An 18,487-nucleotide genomic window follows, 5' to 3' on the forward strand; every position below is an offset into this window, starting at 1 on the left:
ACGCCGCTCTCCGCTTTCCATTTTTTGTGACGTTTATCACCAGCACTATCTGTCTACCTGCTGCTAGTCATAACACTGGCCTCACCCACATTTCATCAGGTCCTCTGATCTGCAGCGACAAACAGAAAGAAACATGGGCCAGTGTCGCGTAAATATGATTGAAATGAAACCCAGACAGTTTTATTGGACTTTCTGAAACCTTTTCATACCTCGAAATGCACAACCCCCCCCCCTCCTCCCCCCCTCTGGACCCCTGCAAGTTTATGGTCCATTTTTCTCCTCACCTTTTGACTCACTCTCTCTTTGGACAGGAAATGACTTTACAGATGACTGAGCACAAGCTCAGATTCAAAGTGCAGACAAAGAAACATGGGAATAGTATACGGTTCCCCCGTCATAAAAAAAAAAAAAAAAAAAAGCTTGGCACTTTTATGGCCTTCTCATCTTTATATTTTCACTTTTTCAAGCCAGCAAGGGAATAGAAAGCGCTGCCTTTGAAAAAATAACCTGCGACATACTATGAATAAAAGCAGGGAGAAAATACACAGTATCATTAACAGTGAAACCATTGTATGAACAGCAGGGGATACATGTTCTTCTGTGTATGACATACACCACAGAAAGGGTCTTTAGGCTCCGATGTCGCACATGATACACCGATACCTGCTACTGGCACTGGAAAGGCAGCTTGGTGCACTATTTCATGTAACAAATGCATCCTTTGAATGCAGTAAAACTGTTCTTTGTTATTATCAGTTGCTCTCTTTTCACAGATTGATTTTGTTTTTTAGTAGTCTGAGATTGTGCACACAGCATAAATGAAAGGTGTGATTGATGTAACCAACAAACTAACTAACGACCCTGGTGACATGAATTAGTCCCTGGAAGGAATTTGTTTTTCTTAAAATGTTTCTTCTTTTTTTTTCTGAAACACAAGGATGAGTGTGATCACACCTACACTAAAGTACAGTATATTATGTGTTCAATCATCAGTAAGTATGGTTCTTTGAAAATACCCTTAAATGAAGCTGTTTTGCATTGGAAATGATGTATGGCGAAGCTCTGCGGGGCATACCACTTTCAAAACGCCAAGGTCAAGAGGATTGTGCTTAACGGACATGGTGACCTCTGAAGGTGGATTGGAAACATCTGTTAGCTGTTGATCACGAAGATGCTAGGCTTTAATGGTCCCTGGGAACAGAAAATTGCTCCACCGCTTTCAGAAAATTGCACCCACTGTGTCACGAAATTGCAGTATTTAGTACTTTTAGACTTACTTAAAAGTGATGGTGGTAGATGTAGGATAATCATAACGTACTCTAAGCAGTTTGAATTCATCTTTTGGAGTTTATGATTAATGGCCACATGTCTTGAGGAGCCAGCCTTCAAACCTTCCTGTTATGCAAGGAATTTGTCTGCTGCCCCATCAGCTTGACCCCACCGAAGGCATTATGTCAGAGCCCACATCATTTTAATGCACTGTATTTACCTTGCTGTCAGAGAGGGTAGGACAAGATGAAAACGTTTTCATTTCGCTTGAGTGATCAAGACAGCAACTCCCATTCGCCAACAGCAGCCTCTAAGGAACACAGATTAAAACATTTTAGTCAGACTCCAATATATATATTTTTTTCTACTGATACCCATTTTTATCAGTGACCAGAGTGCACCATGGATGCGTGAGGACAATACGCAAGACCGAAAAACAATTATACCACTGATCCAGGACATTTACAGGTTGAGGATCAGGAATCAGGCAGGTAGAATTGCTGCAGGCCCCTCACACACCTGACACAAACTGTGCTGACTACTTCCTTCGAGTCGCAGCTACAGAACTCTCTTGACCAAAACCATGAGATCTGAAAACAGTTTATTCCCCCAGGCCAGATCTCCCCAGAAGCCAACCGTCAACCACATGAACATTTGCAGACTGGGACAAAAGCACTTGTCTGATAGGATGCATATACACAAATGACATCAATAAAAAGACAATAAAGAGATAAATACATTGCAGCAGGTTTTGTGCAAAAACTTTAGAAGTTACACGAACAACGTGAATTCAAAATGTTTATAAGTACGGTCAAAGGTGGTCCATTCATTTATTACCTCATTTATTTTATTCTGCTCAACTCCAAAGCGACGGAGCATAGTCGCTTAATTTGGGGAACATTGCCACCTAGTGGTTGATATAATGATTCTATCCTTTTAAATCGACTATAAAATAGGGCCGCCATCGGTGCAAAATGTGGTGTGAGTTTGGTGTGTTTGTTTACGGGCAAACTTAACTTTGTAACTCCGCTTGCTTTAAATCATCTCCGGAACAGCTTCAACAGTTTGTCAGGTGGGTTTCTGAAACCACAAAGACATCCGGTTGTCATGGCTTTGGGTTAAAAAAAAAAAAAAAAAAAAAAAAAAAAAAAATCGAAACGAGTTTACTCAAGCGGAAGTTGGACAAGATGGCTTCGACTGACGCCACTTACCGAAACTAACTTAAGTCAGGTGACACTAACCTGTGACGCTGGTTTGCGACGAACAATCGATTACCGAACGTCCGTTTCAGTCGAGCTGAAGGAATACGACCGTTTACAAAGGGTGTTGACGACGCACAACAGCGTCCCTTCGATAGCTCAGTTGGTAGAGCGGAGGACTGTAGAGGCGTCAATGCTGGAATCCTTAGGTCGCTGGTTCGAATCCGGCTCGAAGGAGACCCACGTTTTGTTTTTTCCACTTGGTTTTTATAAGATTTTTTGAACGCGTAATCACCAAAACCAGTTTCAAAAGTTGAAATGATGGTCCAATGCTGGCGATGTCTATACTATCCGTTAGTCCAGAGACAGCAGAAGAAATGGCTGTGGACGTACGGCAAGACTGACCAAAACGCGAAAGAATACCACTTAAAAACTCGTATTTATTCATTGACTTCGCTGCAAATGACGATGTTACAATCATTTCAGTTATTTGTTTTGGGACAAAAAAAAATGGCTGAGGTAGTCATGTGTCACTAAAAATTAGTTCACTGAAATCGGTTAACAGAGATTAAAAAGTCAGATAAATGGGAGGACCAAAGCACAGTTGTTTGGTGTACATTTAACACCCAACAATTGCTTAAGAAATAAAAGTCATTCTCAAATAAAAAAAATTTCAGGGGATGGCTTTGCATTGTTTATATATATATATATATTGCATCTTACACTAATTAATAATCTAAATGTTAATCACAATTCAAGCATTACCTTTTGATTAAGACTTTAAAAAAACGACAACAACATGCCTTTAAAACCTCTTACAGGAAGAGTTGATTTATTCATGTATTCTTTTTATTTATATATACGTCTTAATTCTGCAACATTAAAGACAATTATTATCATATCATATAAAAAGTTGAATTAATTTTACATCACAAGACTACACTTTTAATCAGTTTCAGTTTAGGATACATTTTTATCTGCATCAACAAAATAGTACATATTTTATAAATTCCCAACAATGATAAAAAAAAAAAAATGCACCATTCACTCCTGACGACAACGCTTCCTCGGTGACGCTGGAGCCTCCAGGGAAAAGGCAGTGGGGGAGATAGGACGAGACTCTGGGATGTACTCCATTTGGTACTTGTCAATATAAGGTTTGGCCACGTTCCACACCTGAGAACAGAATAAAATGTTCATTCAGAGAAATAATCCACCACTTGTAGCATGCTTCTATTTACGTTTGTATTTATTTAACATTTGACTGATCTGACTTGCCTTCTGGTCAATTATCAGTCGGTGAACAGCTTCGATGTCAGGAGACATGAACCTGTCTTTAATCCACGGTCTAATGAAACAGATGGGAGTGTGCGAGGCAGAAATTACACGCTGGAAAAATATTAACTATCCGGCACATCACTTCTGCAAACTGCAAGCTCTGCTCATTGGCCACGTCTGTTTGACTTACTTGACCACACTGCGCACGAGTTCATAGACCTTCTCCAGTGGAGTGGTGGTACGCAGTGGGCGGAGGAACTCGATACCCTGACAGGCAGCCAGCAGCTCTATAGCCAGAACTGAGAACAGAAAACACCGTAAAACAACACGACGAGGTAGGCGAGACTAAGTTTGAGTAAATCTAGATCTTTGAAACAAGTTTATCACATGTAGTGTCTTTTCAATCAAGCAATCAATTAAAATCTTTTTTTTTTTTTTTTAACATATAAAGATTCACCTTGCTCCACATGCTCCACAACCCTCAGAGCCTTTCTGGCGGCCCAACCTCCCATGGACACATGATCCTCAGTGGCAGCACTGGTAGACAAAGAGTCCACAGAGGAGGGATGGCACAAGACCTTGTTCTCTGAAACTGAAGTAAAAATAAGACAACGACAATTTGGGTCAGGACCCCAAAGTTATTTGAAAGTTTTACAAAAAAAGTTTTTGATTTTTTTTTGTTTTTTTTTTAATTCAGTAAATGTAATATTAATTTATCGTGTGCACCGACCCAATGCAGCAGCAGTACAATGTGCAATCATGAAGCCTGAATTGAGTCCACCCTCATTGACCAGGAAGGCAGGCAGCTCACTCAGAGAGGGGTTACACAACCTTTCAATCCTCCTCTCACTGATAGAGGCCAACTCATGGACTGCAATAGATAAAAAGTCCAGAGCCTGCGAGAAAAGAAAGTGTGATGCAAGAAACCAAAAAAAACTACAACAAACACTCAACAAAAAAAAACACATTCTCACCTTGGCTGGATATTCGCCATGGAAATTTCCACCTGAAATTGTCTCGCCTCTTTCTGCAAAAACCATCTTGGAAATCAGTCAAGAAAAAATAAACAATTTAAATATAATCGAGGTTGTAATATGCGTGCCCCTAGATCTGTTTTTAGGGGCAAAAAGGATACAGGGTTGTCAGTAGCGCTGTTTATTTCTGTATTGATGATGTTCTGAACAAATTTTATTGTGTCATTGGCAACTCCATGAACCTGCGGACACAGAAACAGGAAAATGTTGACATTTCCCCAGAATTCATGCGAGCATAGTACTAATGCATGAACTCCGGTGGCGGTCTTGAAGATACCTGGGGACAGCATCGCATGGTGTAGGCATCCTGGACTCTGTCGCAGAATCGATGGCTCTCTGGAGAACCGGATCAGACAAAGCAGCTCAATGAAATAACGCAGCCTCCCTTCAGCGAGGCACCACATCAACCTCTGCTCAGATATAATGAGTTCATTTGGGATATTATATATAATTTTGCATGTTTCCACACTTATCCATTTCTGAGGTTTTCCTCTGACCTGCAATCTGGGATGGATGGTGATCTGAGTCCAGCAGGGAGCGGAAGCGAAGAGCCACCTCTATCTGTCCAGGGTGTGGACGCAACAGGTGGATGTCTGCAGAAGCAGAACCCCAACCCCACCAAAAAAACAAAAAAAAACAATTGGGTTTATCTGTTCTAGTTTTAAAAAAAAATGACCACTGTAGTTTAGCGTCCGGGCGCCTCTGCTGCAGCTGCTCACCGCTGTCAAAGGCCTTGGTGGTTCCCTTCAGCACCTCCAGCGTGAGGGCGGCGATGATGTCGGCTTGGCGAGCGATGGCCTGAGCTCTCTCCACGGCCTCCGCTCCAAGGGAAGTTATCATCTGAGTACCATTGATCAGAGCCAGGCCCTGCAGAGTGGATACAAGGCTGGAGGTTCATATATGTAGTGAAATACTTTCCAACGTCCTCCTGTGTCCGCCTCTTTCCAACCACTGTGACCGACAAGCCGCCGTGTTCCCATTGATCCCTGGGTCAATGGTGCGGTCTAAGTCAAACATGAGAGTGTTGTTGGGTTTTAAACATGACCTCTTTCGGCTTCAGCGATATTGGCTTCAGTCCATGGGCCTCCAGGACCTGGTCGGAGATAAAAGGAAGACAAATACAATCGGGATCATCAAAAAGCAAACATGTCCTGTGGAACCTTGTGACCTTTTCAGTGACCTTTCTTACAAGCGTGGAGGAAGAAGAAGAAAAGAAAAAGCCGCCGTGATTCTGCGTCACAATCTTACATATTTTGCATCTGCCCAGCCGCTCTTCGGGGACCACATTTTGCCCTCTCCCATCAGCCCCAGGGCCAGGTGGGAGAGCGGCGCCAGGTCTCCACTCGCTCCCACTGTCCCTTTCTCTGGGACGAAGGAGAGGCAGGAAGCTGCAGAGGGAAAGTGTGTCAGTCAGTCTCCTTCATATCAATCCATAAAGTGGACTGAAAGTTGATACGTACGCAGCGAGGACAGTTTCACCGGGTGAAACTCCTCCAAAATGTGCCACAAAAGAAATTTGTGACACATTTTTCAAGACACAAACACACACAAACATTGCTAGTTTTACAGAAATACAAAAATAATGCAAGCATACATTATAAAGATTTTCAATTAAAAAATGTGAGAGTCTTTTGGAGCCTCAAAGCCGTCACACAGTTTAATCAAAGCAGATTCAACACTTTTACACAATATATCAATGTAAAACATGCATTGGAGATTTTGATGGCTACTAAAAATCCTTTATCTAAATCAATTTCTGTCAAAGACATCTAAGATAAGAAGTATTTGCATGTATCAGAAATATATGTATGCGCCTTCATAATCTGCATGTGGATTTTTTTTTTTTTTTGCTTTTATATCAAATATCTGGGTCACTGACGTGCCTAATTGTACATATTCTGTAAATGAGTCGTCACACCTGCATTTATGTACTTGTTACGAAACGGTTCTGACCGACACCGCAGACGTCTCACTCGGTTGAATGTGACATGTGAGTTTTGGGTTTACCATTGAACGCCTGGATCATGGCGCGCAGGGTTTCCAGAGAGATTCCGCTGTGCCCTTTGGCCAGGACATTGATCCTCAGAGCGAGCAGCATGCGGGTCCTTTCTGGGCTCAGCGGGTTCCCCACACCTACGTGCGTTCACCACGCAAATAAAAGTATGTTCGGCTTCACCTACTGTGCTACTTTTATCACATGCGACGAAAAGATACTGAAAAAAAAAAATGGGAGATGAGCGGTGAGCCTCCAACAAGGGTTCTACCTGCTGAGTGTGAGCGCACCAGGTTCTCCTGCAGCTCTCTGTGGAACAACAAAACAGCACATGATGGACAGGCAGGTACATGAGGAACATCTGATTTTTTTTTTTCCAACAGTGGAGTGACTTTACTTCAGCTTGCTGACTGGAATAACCGTCCGGGCAAATTTGCCAAAACCGGTCGTAATTCCATAGACGACTGGAAAGAGCGAGAAGTTCGAGTCAGTAATAAATCCTAAACACAGGGAGACTCAACTTCTGAAGTCACTTTGCAGCAGCCAGATCGTGCTGGAGAGGCCCGACTTTATTCATATTGCAACCTTTGTTTTCTTTGACAATGGTGTCCAGAAGTTCTCGAGACTGCACGACTTTTCTCTCTGCCTCTGGAGTCAGCTGGAAAAGGTCGTTCAACACAACGGTTGCCATTAGTCCAGAGATGAACGCCAAGGCAGCCTTTACGCCAAACACATTTACTGATCGTCACCTTTATCTTGTAGAGTCCCCGGCCTAGGTTTACCAGGTCGGTCGAGGTCAGGCTGCTGCCGTCCAGGGAAATGAACTGCACCAGGCACAAGCACGCATGACACGGCCGCGTCCAATTGCATTTTCAATCTTTCAGAACGACGAGGCAACAACTTACTTGTTCCGGCTCTTTGTATGCTGCTGAGCTGTGTTACAGTTCAATGAAGGAGTGTGCAGAAAAGTATAGCGATACATGCATAATCTTCCATGGCTACTTATATTATTTCAGTCACAAAATCGTCAATCAAAAAACTAAAAACTAAACTAAACTGATCAGGTCCAAACGACTGCTCTTTAACGACAATGGGTCACTTGACAGTGTGTGAAGGATACAGGTGAGACACTCCGGGCTCGCAGGGGATAAAGTCTGGAGACATGGTATCACCTTCGATGGCTGTGAACCGAGGACAGGGTGACGAGCGCTGGTCAAATTCTACCTCTAACCACACTCACCAGACACCATCAACAACATTTGTACACACACACACACACACCGAGGTTGGGGGGTGGGGGGGCCTTACCGAGTTCCACAAAGTCATTATCCTCCAGCGAGTCCTCGATGGTGTCATCCGCGTCCAGCAGACCCAGACTCTGACACCTGCGCACCACGAAGCGCAGGTCCTTCACGGCCTTGATGCCGCCGTTGTCCGGCTTGTTCTTCACGTAGCGCTTGAGGGCCTCCTGGCCGAGCCACTGCACGGTGTTCTTGGTGTCACGGCACGGCACGGCCAGCCACTCGTCGCGGATGTGCACGGTGAAGCGAGGCATCGCGCGTGCGGGGTTGTTTTTTTTTTTTTCTCTCTCTCTCTCTCTTCTTCTTCTTTCTTTTTTTCTCCCCTTCTCGCTCCTGCAGCCAAGTGAGCGAACGCGACGCGCCGCTGCCTGCCACAGGTGGCGGCGCTCCGCCGCCTGCAGTTCAGCTACCAATCAGAGGCGTCGCTCGAGAGCCACGCCCTATCTGTGACAGATCTGATGGCGGGCGGGGGGGGTTATCCATCGACCCCCCTGTATTTGTGATGCGACGCCCAATGTTTCCTCGTGATGGCTGTGAGGTTGAATGGCCACGAGGGAACTGCTGCACTGCTGGGAACTTTAGAATTCTAGTAAGTCGATTTTTGATTACACACTGTAGTGTGTGTGTGTGTGTGTGTGTGTGTGTGTGTGGTCGCAGTCAACTGTTGCAAGTAGGCCACCGTGTGCCCCCCCCCCCTCCCCCAGCTAAGACCGAGATTTGATGTTTTATCTCGGCACATGTGCAATTCCGCTGGCACTCACCGTCACTGACTATTGGCTCCTCTCATTGACATGATTGCTGCATATGTCGAGTCATTACAAATATTTGCACTGCTGTAAAACATTAAGCACACATGAGCGTATGACCGGCCCTCACTTGGTCCACGCATGCTTCCATATGCCAGATGTGAACACTAGGGGGCAGTATTGCGAGGGCTCGTCTGAGTGGTAGCGCCGACGTCTCGCCTTTGTAAAGATCTCATCGTGATGTTCAAAAACCACTTGATTAATTGACACACAAATCAGTCTGAGAGCTGCCCAGCAATGTCACACTGGCTGTAATATAATGTTGGTTATGAGTTCAATTCAATGTTGTGGGTTCAGAATTATTGCATACCTCTAAGAACTTGACATGCCTCAAAGAGCAGTTAATGTGGGGAATTCAGTCATTCTGCCTTCCAGTAAAAATGATACTGACGTTACAATAAACACACCCGTCTATAATACATGCTACTTAAGTTTAATGGCTTACTGAAAATGATTTATTAAAATTCATATGGGAAATATCATATAGAACTTATTTACACGGTCAGCGGCAAGTACAATGCGTGGAGACATTCACAGCCAAATTCTGTCTCGGAATTGTATTGGTACATTGTTTACTCTGTTTTCTTACTGAGTTTTAAGCTTTAAAAATGTTTTACCGATGTGTGTTTTATGCCTTAATGTCAGTTTGTGACATAAATAGATCCATAGTTTTGTTTGTTTTTGTTTTTTTTTCAGACTTTGATCGTTCACTCTCTGTTCAACCCCAATGTCAAAGCATTTTAAATACATCGAGCCGTTGTGAAAGAACGGTGGCGCGGGGCGGGCCGTGAAGCTCGCATGGCTTCGGGCCACCACGCGTTTCAACGAGGCGTCCGTGAAGGCACCGCGGCGGTTCCTGTGTAGAGTGTAGACTGATGATGTCAGTTTACCGACTTTTCTTCATCGCCATGTGTGCGGACGGAGAGTAGGCCCACTGCTGGCCGTCAGCGGGCAGGCAGCGGAGGAAAAGTGTGTTTACACAGACGGCAGAGCGCCTGGGGAATCGTCGGGGAGAGGAAGTGAGCCGGCTCTGTGTCTGCCTGCTCCAACTTCCTGCTCGGAGAGAGAAAAAGCCCAGGATCCTATTTCAGTCCCGCACAACCGTGTAAGACCTGAAGTCGTCTCCGTGTGGAAAGAAAAGAAGAAGAAGAAGAAGAAGAAGGAGAAGAAGAAGAAGAAGAAGATGGGAACCGCACGAGCCACGCCGTAAAGTTTCACCCAGGCGAAAAGACCGAGAGAGAAATTCGCAGGTAAGAGAAATTTCACAATGAGTCTTCTGTGGTCGGCGAGTAGCTTTCAGGAAGGAGAAATGATCAATAATCGGAAACATTCGCGGCCGTGTGCTTCACTTGTTAGAGCCTCGTAATTAACGTGTACTCGCCTCTTCTTTTTTTTTCCTTTTTTTTTCTCCCCCTTTTCTTTTCGCTTACACGAATCTCACCGAATTGAACTTGTCGAGTTTACGGCGAGAGCAACTTTCAACAAAATATCGTCCGTGGTTGAGTCCTCTTCCGGTCCGAGCAACTTCTTGAAAATAAAGGCAGTGAGCCGCGACCCGAGACGGCGGATGAGTTGGTGCGACGTTCACGTACCGGATACAACAACAACAGGAACCTCCGGCTCGCATTTTAACAAAAGAAGAGCCATTTTAACCCCGCCGGAGAGGACTTTCCTACTGAACTTGAGTCGGTGTGTGTGCGTGTGTGTGTGTGTTTTTTTTTTTTTTTTTTTTTTTTCCACCGTGCGCGAACAGGAAGAGAGCAGATTTAGTCACGGCTAAGTAATGTCTGCACACACCGTCTAATCTCATTAGGAGTTTCCGTTCAGCCGACACACTGCGTGGCTTTGTTGCGCGCACAGAGCATCAGCGGCACTTCTGCTGGTCCCCGACCCGAAAAACACAACAGGCGTTCCCGCTGTAGTGGTCCGACAGAGTGCCGGAACAGGTACGCGGTTATCACCGGAACCGCGGACAACTAAGTCTTAAGGCTTATGTAGCCCTCGTCCCGGGGTCTGTTTTTTTGTTTTGTTTTTTGTTTTGTTTTTGAAGTCCTGATTGGCAAAGGTTGTTTGGTTATTATCAATGGATGGCGACGGTTGGTGACCCCAGGCTTTGTGCGTGTCTCTGCTTCTGGCATCACCTTGTTGACGCAAAATGCGTCAATAGTCACTTCTGTTCCACATCCATATATTCCATTGCACCACTGGCAGAGGTCTGCGCTTCCGGCTTCACCGAGCGACTCAGGAAATGATAAAAAAAAGAAAAAAAAAAAGCCCATTCTGCGTTTATTTCCTCTTGCTCCACTTTTCAGTTAGTGCCGGGCGTCCCTGGCCTCCATTTGTGACATCACAAAGGGCACCGGTAACTTTAGCTTTAGACGGCAACCTGCCAGTCACGGATTGGTGCCAGGCTGGAGCTTCCAGCCTCACGACCATTTTTCTTTTTCTTTTTTTCTTTCTGCTTCCCCTTCATCAGAATAAAGATGTCAAAGTGGGCGAAATCGAGCGACCTTTCAAAGTCCAGGGTCAGGGTCGCTTGTCAGGGTGGAGCTGTGGGGGGAAAAAAGGTGGGGGGGGGGGACAATGATCTGATATATTTATTTATTTATTTTTGACCTCCTCACACCCTGGAGTTGTTTTTTTTTTGTTTTTTTAAAATGATTATTTATTTATTTTTCTATGGGAAGTGTGGCCGAGCTGGGGAAACGCTGGGGAAACGCTGGGGAAACGCTCCCCTGCTGTGGGATCCCCTCTCCTTGCCATTTGTCCTTGGAAGCAGAATGGCAGGAAGTCCTGCCTCTGACAGGTTTGTAGTTTTCACATGGCCGGCGGTAAACTCAGGGGACGGCCCGGTGTCGGAAAGCTCCCCGCCCACCCCCGCCGACAGACTCGTCTCCGCCGACAGACGCGCTGCGGCCGCTCTCCCGTTGTCGGGTCGCCAGGCTCGACGGGTCAGGCGATGCGACGGCGGGGTCCAGGTCGCTCGGCGGACTCGTCAACAGAACTCAATTCTGCAAACATCTCATGGCCGATGTGATCCGGCGAAACTCACGTCTCCAGCCGCTCTCCGTACTAACAATGATATTTACAGCTTCATCTCCACGGCCGCTTTCTTCAGAAAACAAAGTTCACGAGCCAAGTTGAGCGTTTACGAGGCGGCTGAAAGTGAAATAGAGACGGGGGGGCAAGCAAAGGCTGGTTGAGTTCAGGCTGACACGTTACGACGTTTGATGTAACGATAAATGACTGAATTCATGAACGTAGTGCGACACCAATGGAGAAAAACCACCGTCAGCCTTTTCCTTCTAAACACATATGCCTGGATGTGACTGCTGGGATCATCACCGCGCCTGGATTCTTCTTGCTAGGAAGCTCACAGAGTGAGCGGCAGCCACACTGGCAGTGTGACGTCCCACTAGACAGACAGACAGAAACAAACAAACAAACAAAAAACAGTAAAAGCAAACCCTGTTGTTTTTCCCCCGTTGATCTCTTTTGTCTCATTGTGCTCCGAGATGGACAGACACACAGACAGACGGACAGACAGAAGCTTCGAGGCTGCACATTCCTCTATTAAGGGAATAACCCACCCTGCGCCTGTCATACTTCCTGTGGAGAGAGGGCCAGGTTGAACCGCAGCATATTTCTGGCTTGAGCTGTTGTTCCTCCTCAGTCTCTCTCTCTCTCTCTCTCTCTCTCTCTCTCTCTCTCTCTCTCTCTCTCTCTCTCTCTCTCTCTCTCTCTCTCTCTCCTGCGCCGCTGCACTTACACGCCACACACTCAAACACACACTGTTCTGTTCAGCACCGGCCTCCTCTTCCTCACACCACATGTTACGACTCAGACGGGCGGCTCGATCTGCAGATATAGAACCCTAATTCAGCCCGGATTCTTCTTTTTTTTTTTTTTTTTTTTTTTTGAAAGAATGCAGCCCGGACGGAAAGATGGAAAGGGGGGGGGGGTTGGAGGGCAAAGAGAAGCTGTTTTGGTTCTTAAACTGCGCATGATGCATCACTTTTAACACCAAGCAGCGTGCAGTCCTCCAGTCAGGCAGTTTTTCTAAAACTCATGTTTTCAACTCCTCCTCCTCCTCCTCCTCCTCCACCACCTCCTCCTCCTCCTCTTCCCCCTCCTCTCGGCCCCCTTCTTGCAGGCATGGACAGCGCCATCACCCTGTGGCAGTTCCTGCTGCAGCTGCTGCTGGACCAGAGTCACAAGCACCTGATCTGCTGGACGTCCAGCGACGGCGAGTTCAAGCTGCTCAAGTCGGAGGAGGTGGCCAAGCTGTGGGGGCTGCGCAAGAACAAGACCAACATGAACTACGACAAGCTGAGCCGGGCGCTGCGTTACTACTACGACAAGGTCGGTGCCCGCCGCTGCTGTCTAGGGCCGACTAGGCTAACTATTATTTTTGTTGTCGACTAATCTAAGGATTGTTTTTTGGATTGCTCACGATCTTTAGTTTCACTGTTTTCTGTTGAACCTTGCTTAAACTTAAACTTGCTTCAGTCTTCACACCTGTGTTTTACGGTTGTACGCTGACCGCATATGTTTTTAAACAAATGTATCAAAAATAATGACACACAAAAGCACGTATTTGTCACATAGTTGTTATATTGCTCAACGTAAAATATTATGGGTATATTCAATCCCTATTTAACGGTTATGTACGATGTTCAATCACAGCTAAATACCGTTAAGACATTTCAGTTCGAGTCAATGTGCCCTAAATAACACTGCTGAAAAAAGTGACGAGTGAAAGAGTGTTACAATTCAGTATAAACGCCAGTGTTGACAGGTAAGTACGCATTCACCTCAGAGAGCTATCGTTCGCTAAGCTAGCTTGTTCAATCGTTTTTCCGACATGCAGGGGGGGGGGGGGGACCCAGCATTTTGTACTTGCGACCTGTCTTCAGTATCGGTCTTCAACTCCTCTGTGGTGCGTGACGACACGGCGACACTGTTCGCCTCTCGCTGCAGTGCTACCGTGGAATGCTAGCTGAGCTTCACAGAGTTTGCACCCAACGTGTTTCGCTGCTTCGTTTTCTACCAAAATGTTCCTAAACTTAAAAAAAAAACAAAACGTGGGTCTGGGTTTTCGAATGTTTTCAGAGAACGAAGCCGTTCTTCTTCTCTGGTTTCGCTCGTTCGCCAATTTACAGTAAGAATAACACGACGCGTCGACGCAAATTCACGTAGTCGACGTAATCGCTGCTGGCGTCCGGCGTCTCGTTTCCAAGCCACAACATCCCCGACAGCGGCTCCTGCTTCCTCTTTCCGATGGAGTGTGTGGGCGGCGCCGCTGTGATGTAGTAGAAGGCGTTTCGGTCATGAGTGACGAGCACGTGCCCTGACATGCGCGTTTCCCCGCGTCGATGACGATATCGCGGGGAGAGAGAAAGAAAAACCAAAAATCTCCATCTCTGTTTTCCAGAACATCATCAAGAAGGTGATCGGCCAGAAGTTCGTCTACAAGTTCGTCTCCTTCCCCGAGATCCTGAAGATGGACCCCCAGGCGGTGGAGATGGGCCTGGCCTCCGGGCGCTTCCCCCTGCAGGAGGGGGAGGTGTCGGAGCTGGAGGTGGAGGAGGACGACGAGGAGGAGGCGGCCATGGTGGCGGCGGCCGAGGAGGAGGCGGCGGCGGTGGAGGCCCAGAGGAGGAGCCTAGCGGCGGCCCTGGGGGCGCGGCAGTGCCGCAACGAATACCTGCGCTCGGGCCTGTACTCGTCCTTCAGCATCAGCTCGCTGCACAACCAGCCCGAGCTGCTGCGGGCGCTGCGGGAGCACCAGGAGGAGCCGCGCTCCGTCATCCGCTTCGGCAACCAGGCCTGCGGCAGGAGCTCGCCGCCCTCGGCCAGAGCCGAGTCCTACGCCTCGGCCAAGCTGTCCAAGCTCCGCCCACCCGCCTCCCCGCTCGCCAAGAGCCTCCTCAAGCGGAGCCCGCCCGCACCCGCGGCCGAGGAGGAGGAGGATGTGGGGGAGCAGGGGGAGGAGGAGGAGGAGGAGGAGGAGGTGGTGGAGGAGGAGGAGGACTGTGACCAGAGCTCGCAGCCTCTCAACCTCTCCTCCGGCCACAGGGAGCGAGCCCTGCAGCCGCCCCAGAGGGGCAGCAGCGGCAGGAGCAGCTCCGCCTCCAGCAGCAGCAGCAGTCAAGGAGATGGACTCCCTCCCAAAAATAAAAAGCCCAAAGCTCTGGAGATCTCCAGCCCGTCCCTGCTGCTGGCCGGGAGCGACATCGGCTCCATCGCCCTCAACAGCCCGGCGCTGCCGTCCGGCTCGCTCACCCCGGCCTTCTTCACCGCACAGGTGAGTGCACCGCACGCACACACACACACACACACACACACACAGCAGCACACATTGATGTCACAGCTGTGGTTTTACCTGGAAAGTGTGACCACCGGTGGCCCTGCAGCTTCACTTCCTCTTGATGATGAGGGTTCACCTGTGTGTGTGTGTGTGTGTGTGTGTGTGTGTGTGTGTGTGTGTGTGTGTGTGTGTGTGCTGGAAGTGGATAAATGCTGTTTATGAGTGATTGCACCTGAGACGGCCCAGGAAAACCTGCTTTAATCTCTACTCAGGCGAGACGTGTTTATACTAACACACACACACACACACAAACACACACACGCACACGCACACGCACACACAAATACACGCAGACGCACAGCATCAGCAGTCGAAACCTGATGATGCAGCTTGAGCTCCGTTCCAAAACATTTAGATAATTATGTTATATGTGAAGGTTAATAGTGGGGGGGCAGGGGGTTGGGGAGCAGGGGGGTCGGGGGGGGGGGGGGGTCAACCGACTGTGACACCTCGGGTTCGGGTTTGATGTCCGCGCAGTAAAACCCACTGTCACACTCGGGGAGCGCCGGCCGGTGCTCAGCGGTAGCTTGATAGCTTGATAGCGCGTTTACAGTCCAGTGCCGCTTGGACTGAGGTAGGCGGAGCTGCGGCGGCGGTGTTAGCAGCAGCAGCAGCAGCAGCAGCAGCAGCAGCAGCAGCAGGACGACGTTCAGCAGCAGAGGGAAGGAGGAAGGAGGAAGAAACTGGCGATTTACAGAAATCTTCTGCGTGTTCCGACCTTTGTTGGGGGGGGGGGGGCAAGGGGGGGGGGCGGGACTAAGTGATGCCATATGCTCCAATAATTCCATTAATAATGCGAGCAGGGCCCTGCACAACTCTGGCTCGCTGCTCCGAGGTGACACAGGGGAGAGGAGGGGGGGGGGGCGTGAGGGGGGGGAGTCCAGAAATTGATTTCATATGTTTTCTCTCCTGGTTTTTTTGTTTTGTTTCTTTCCCCACCGTCCACCCCCCTCCCCCAAGTGGGTGAGGATCCCTCCTCCTCCTCCTCCTCCTCCTCCCCCCCCCCCCCCAGCCCTCACCCCAGATCAACAACAACCCCCACTGTCCACCCCCCCCACACCCTTTTCCTCTCCATCTGGCCCCTCCCCCTCCCCCCGGCCCCCTCCCCTCGCTGTATTCTGGGGGAGAAACCACAGACTTCCTTCCTGCGCCGTCAGTTTGTTTTTCCAAACGCCAGCACACGTCCAGTTACCACTGCAGAGGGTTTTGCTCGACCGAGTCGCCCCTCCACCCCTCCACCCTTCCACTCCTCCACTACTCCACCTCTCCACCCCTCCACTCTTCCACTACTCCACCCCTCCACCCTTCCACTCCTCCACCCCTCCACTCCTCCACCAGACATTTTTCTTGCACCCCTCGTATAAAAATAATGCCGTCTGCAATCGTTTGTCTTATTTACCTCTACTTTGTCTGTGTCTGTCTGTCTGTGTGTGTGTGTGTGTGTGTCTGTGTGTCTGTGTGTGTGTGTGTTGTCACAGACCCACTCTGGTTTGCTGCTGGCTCACAGTCCGCTGTTGTCAGGCATCCACTTCTGGAGCAGCCTGAGCCCCGTCGCTCCGCTCAGCCCCGTCCGGCTGCCGCCACACAACTCCCTCTTCCAGGTACGCACACATGCACAGGCGCACGCGCACACACACACACACACACACACACACACACACACACACACACACACACACACACACACACAGGTGGTGGCACTCAGGGGCAGGAATGGCAGTTTATATAACGGGAGATGATAATTATTTACTGGCAGCGTTTGGGAGCCGAAGCAGGACGTTGTTTCCTGTTGTTTTTTTTCTCGCCAGTTCTTCACTTTAAAGAAGCGCTTTCTGAATAATAATTTTCTTTATTTTCCGCTATGGGTCAAAAAAAAAAAAAAAAAAACCCAACCAAAACACAGTTCTCATTTGTCAATAGGACCACAAAGGAAGCGTTGGCCCGGCGTGGCTTCAAATGTCAAAGCTGCAGCCCTGCAGTGAAGCACGGTGCCGCGTGGACGCCGCAGAGTGTAAGAAACCGCTAGAAGACGCTGCTGGAGGAAAAAAAAAAAAAGAAAGAAAGAAAGACAGAAAGAAAAAAAAAAAATTGTGCAAAAGCAGCGGCAGAGCGCAGCGTTTGTGAAACTAGTTAAGACTCGGCGGGCAGGTCCAGCAGAGGTGTCCTGTTTCAGCGCTCGTGAGAGGGGAGAGGAAATCCTGTGAATACTTCCTGTTTGAGCCCAGGGGAGCCGGTTTGAACAGGGTGGACTGGTTCTGAGGGCTGCTGCTCGTCTGCAGCACGCACACACGCACGCACGCGCACGTCGACACCCTACCGGATTGTGTGTGTGTGCACACGATGTTGACTGAGAAGAAAAGGAAGAGGCACATTGAAGAGAGAGAGGAGAAAAAAAAACAGGAAACCAGAGCGGTGACAATGCTGCAGTTCCTCAGCGGAAAGCCTCCCCCCCCACCACACACACACACACACACACACTCTCACCCTCTCTCTCTCTCTCTTCCTCCTGCAGTTCCCCAGCCTAATCAACGGACACATGCCTGTCCCCCTGCCAAACCTGGAAGGAAGCCCCTCCTCCCTGCTCCTGTCTCCCACCACACACAAATCCTGATCCAGGGTTTCCGTGAAAAGAGGAGGAAGAAGAGGAGGAGGAAGAAGGGGGGGGGGGCGGGGGGGGGGGAGAGGAGGAGGGGGGGGGAAGCAAAAAGCAACAAAAAAAAAAAGAAAAAACTCCTTCCATCTCCTGGTCAGAAACGTCTTTGCCTCCTGCAGCCTCTCGTCCCTCCGGTCACAGACGGTTTGTGACCTCACTCGATGCGTTGTTGTTTTTATTTTGTTGTCGCACTTGCAGTCGCGCTTCAGAATTCCTCACGGGTTCTGAAGAGAAACGGTTGAAACCAAAAAGCCATACGCAGCCTCGACGACGTCTCAGAGACCTCCCGTCTTTTCCTCGTGATGAAAACTCAGCGCGTTTCCACGACGACGCGCTGAACTCGGTTGTAATCCTGTATTAAATCTTTTTTAAAACATTTCTTGTGTGTGTTGTTTTTGTTTTGTTTTTTGTATATGCACTATGCTTCTCTGATAGTACCGGCTGTGCCTTTTTGTTGACCCCCCCACCCCTCCCCCCTCGCAAAAAATATTTTAATGAAGACGAGATTTCAAACTAATGAAAGATGGATTAAAAAAAAACAACTTTGTATCTCTTTGTAATGTTTGTTTGTTTTTTTTTATACT

General features: G+C 48.1%; 2 protein-coding genes and 1 non-coding gene across 3 annotated transcripts; 2 read left to right on the forward strand and 1 right to left on the reverse strand.

Annotated features, from left to right (window-relative positions):
* Positions 1–2,616: 2,616 nt before the first annotated feature.
* trnay-gua (transfer RNA tyrosine (anticodon GUA)) lies at positions 2,617–2,705 on the forward strand. Its single transcript is given in 2 exon segments — positions 2,617–2,653; positions 2,670–2,705. It is a non-coding gene; the product is annotated as a tRNA-Tyr (tRNA).
* Positions 2,706–2,894: 189 nt separating this feature from the next.
* hal (histidine ammonia-lyase) lies at positions 2,895–8,373 on the reverse strand. The gene is made up of 20 exons (XM_076050766.1): positions 8,082–8,373; positions 7,894–7,954; positions 7,679–7,706; positions 7,523–7,597; positions 7,359–7,431; positions 7,171–7,237; positions 7,045–7,082; positions 6,788–6,913; positions 6,029–6,168; positions 5,826–5,873; positions 5,500–5,647; positions 5,278–5,373; positions 5,058–5,116; positions 4,882–4,962; positions 4,721–4,786; positions 4,477–4,642; positions 4,204–4,338; positions 3,937–4,045; positions 3,747–3,816; positions 2,895–3,644 (listed from the first exon to the last, which is right to left on the reverse strand). The coding sequence occupies exons 1-20, from the start codon at positions 8,326–8,328 to the stop codon at positions 3,513–3,515; spliced, it is 1,965 nt and encodes a 654-aa protein (XP_075906881.1). The 5' UTR covers positions 8,329–8,373; the 3' UTR covers positions 2,895–3,512.
* Positions 8,374–9,757: 1,384 nt separating this feature from the next.
* On the forward strand, positions 9,758–17,910 carry LOC142904566 (ETS domain-containing protein Elk-3-like). Its single transcript, XM_076050751.1, has 5 exons — positions 9,758–10,130; positions 13,034–13,242; positions 14,315–15,187; positions 16,729–16,851; positions 17,763–17,910. The coding sequence occupies exons 2-5, from the start codon at positions 13,036–13,038 to the stop codon at positions 17,859–17,861; spliced, it is 1,302 nt and encodes a 433-aa protein (XP_075906866.1). The 5' UTR covers positions 9,758–10,130; positions 13,034–13,035; the 3' UTR covers positions 17,862–17,910.
* Positions 17,911–18,487: the final 577 nt, after the last annotated feature.

Source organism: Nelusetta ayraudi, unplaced genomic scaffold, assembly GCF_046127955.1.
Source record: "Nelusetta ayraudi isolate G7.1 ecotype Tasmania unplaced genomic scaffold, CSIRO-AGI_Nayr_v1 ptg000129l, whole genome shotgun sequence".
Lineage (NCBI taxonomy): Eukaryota > Metazoa > Chordata > Actinopteri > Tetraodontiformes > Monacanthidae > Nelusetta > Nelusetta ayraudi.

Excerpts from the sequence above, each read along its gene's own strand:
- hal (XM_076050766.1), bottom strand. The coding sequence starts at position 8,328 with ATGCCTCGCTTCACCGTGCACATCCGCGACGAGTGGCTGGCCGTGCCG. Across the intron at positions 7,238-7,358 it reads CATTGTCAAAGAAAACAAAG|TCGTCTATGGAATTACGACC; the intron begins GTTGCAATATGA and ends CGCTCTTTCCAG. Across the intron at positions 4,787-4,881 it reads ACAGCGCTACTGACAACCCT|ATGGTTTTTGCAGAAAGAGG; the intron begins GTATCCTTTTTG and ends CTGATTTCCAAG.
- LOC142904566 (XM_076050751.1), top strand. The coding sequence starts at position 13,036 with ATGGACAGCGCCATCACCCTGTGGCAGTTCCTGCTGCAGCTGCTGCTG. Across the intron at positions 13,243-14,314 it reads TGCGTTACTACTACGACAAG|AACATCATCAAGAAGGTGAT; the intron begins GTCGGTGCCCGC and ends TCTGTTTTCCAG. Across the intron at positions 15,188-16,728 it reads CGGCCTTCTTCACCGCACAG|ACCCACTCTGGTTTGCTGCT; the intron begins GTGAGTGCACCG and ends GTGTTGTCACAG.